This window comes from Saprolegnia diclina, assembly GCF_000281045.1.
Source record: "Saprolegnia diclina VS20 unplaced genomic scaffold supercont1.47, whole genome shotgun sequence".
Taxonomy (NCBI): domain Eukaryota; phylum Oomycota; class Saprolegniomycetes; order Saprolegniales; family Saprolegniaceae; genus Saprolegnia; species Saprolegnia diclina.
In genome coordinates this window covers 307,883-309,075 of record NW_008246114.1, presented here as the reverse complement: position 1 = coordinate 309,075, position 1,193 = coordinate 307,883, and the positions used below count along the sequence as shown (strand labels likewise).

At 57.2% G+C, this 1,193-nt stretch overlaps 1 protein-coding gene across 1 annotated transcript; it reads right to left on the bottom strand.

The window, feature by feature from the left end:
- Positions 1 to 24: 24 nt before the first annotated feature.
- On the bottom strand, positions 25 to 540 carry SDRG_12193 (hypothetical protein; the record flags this gene model as incomplete). Its single annotated transcript, XM_008618256.1, has 3 exons — positions 25 to 80; positions 122 to 277; positions 318 to 540. 3 exons carry the CDS (start codon positions 538 to 540, stop codon positions 25 to 27), a joined length of 435 nt encoding a protein of 144 aa, XP_008616478.1.
- Positions 541 to 1,193: the final 653 nt, after the last annotated feature.

Genomic DNA, 1,193 nt, shown 5'->3' with positions numbered 1-1,193 from the left:
CCCAGTGCCTCGCACATGTCGCGTTCACGCTCCAGCATGGCGAGGCGTCGGTGCACGCGCCAAATGGCCAGCTGCTTGGACTGGGCCATGGTGTGAACGTTGTGAACGAGCTTGTCGAGACGAGTCGTGTCGGCGGCCGAGAGCTCCTCGAGGGTCGTCGCATCGCAGATCCCAAAGACGAGAGCCAAATCGTCGACGTCTTGCGAGACAAAAGCGTACGTTTCTGCACCATAGTACCACACGACTCGCTTGGCGCACTCGATGCGGTGGATGCGCGCTGCAATGTCCTCGCGGGTCATGCCCTCGTCGGCGACAACGTCCGGTGACGGCGCGTAGTACGGGCCGACAGTAGCACACGACTCGCTTGGCGCACTCGATGCGGTGGATGCGCGCTGCAATGTCCTCGCGGGTCATGCCCTCGTCGGCGACAACGTCCGGTGACGGCGCGTAGTACGGGCCGTGGGTGAAGCGCAGCGTGGCGCCCGTGTGAATAGGACCCTTGGTCATCGTGCTGTAGATACTCCGACGCTTGGCAACCATGATGTCAGTGGACGAATGAGCTCGAGATCCTGGCGTTCGATGACGGTGACCATCACTCACGACGACGGTTTCGGACAACTCATCATGACGTGGCGCGTCGAGCGGCGAGGACACGTGCATCGGGATTGTCAACGTCGAAACGGGAGACAACTGAACACGCGCTTGTTCAGTGTGCCTGTCATCAAGCCGCAGAAGGAAACTGTACTATCCACTAGGAGTGCTGAGTTGGTAGCTTCATTCGGATATCAAAACTTGACGTCGATACGAGACGCGTATCCTTGGTTGGAGCAAAGACACGGTGAATATGGACACGAAGCACGAGCAATAGCTGTCTATGTACGTCTTCAGTCCTTAGCGTTCCTATATGTGTACTAGAGCTTCAAGCCGGGGCTTAAGGCTGCAAGATTTTCCCTATTTCAGCTCCCACCCTTTACACTCGGCATACAAACAACAAGTCGAATCGGACGCTCGATAGCTTTTACGCCCTTGAAAAGGCATGAGCAAAACATCGTTTGCCATTTTCGATCCAACTTGCTACGACGAACATGACTGCTTACTTTGGCCGCGCTACGATGGCTGCCTTGACCGCCGGGCTGGCCTACATGATCTACTCCAACGCCACGTCCACGCCTACGGACGTCACCGACGACGCA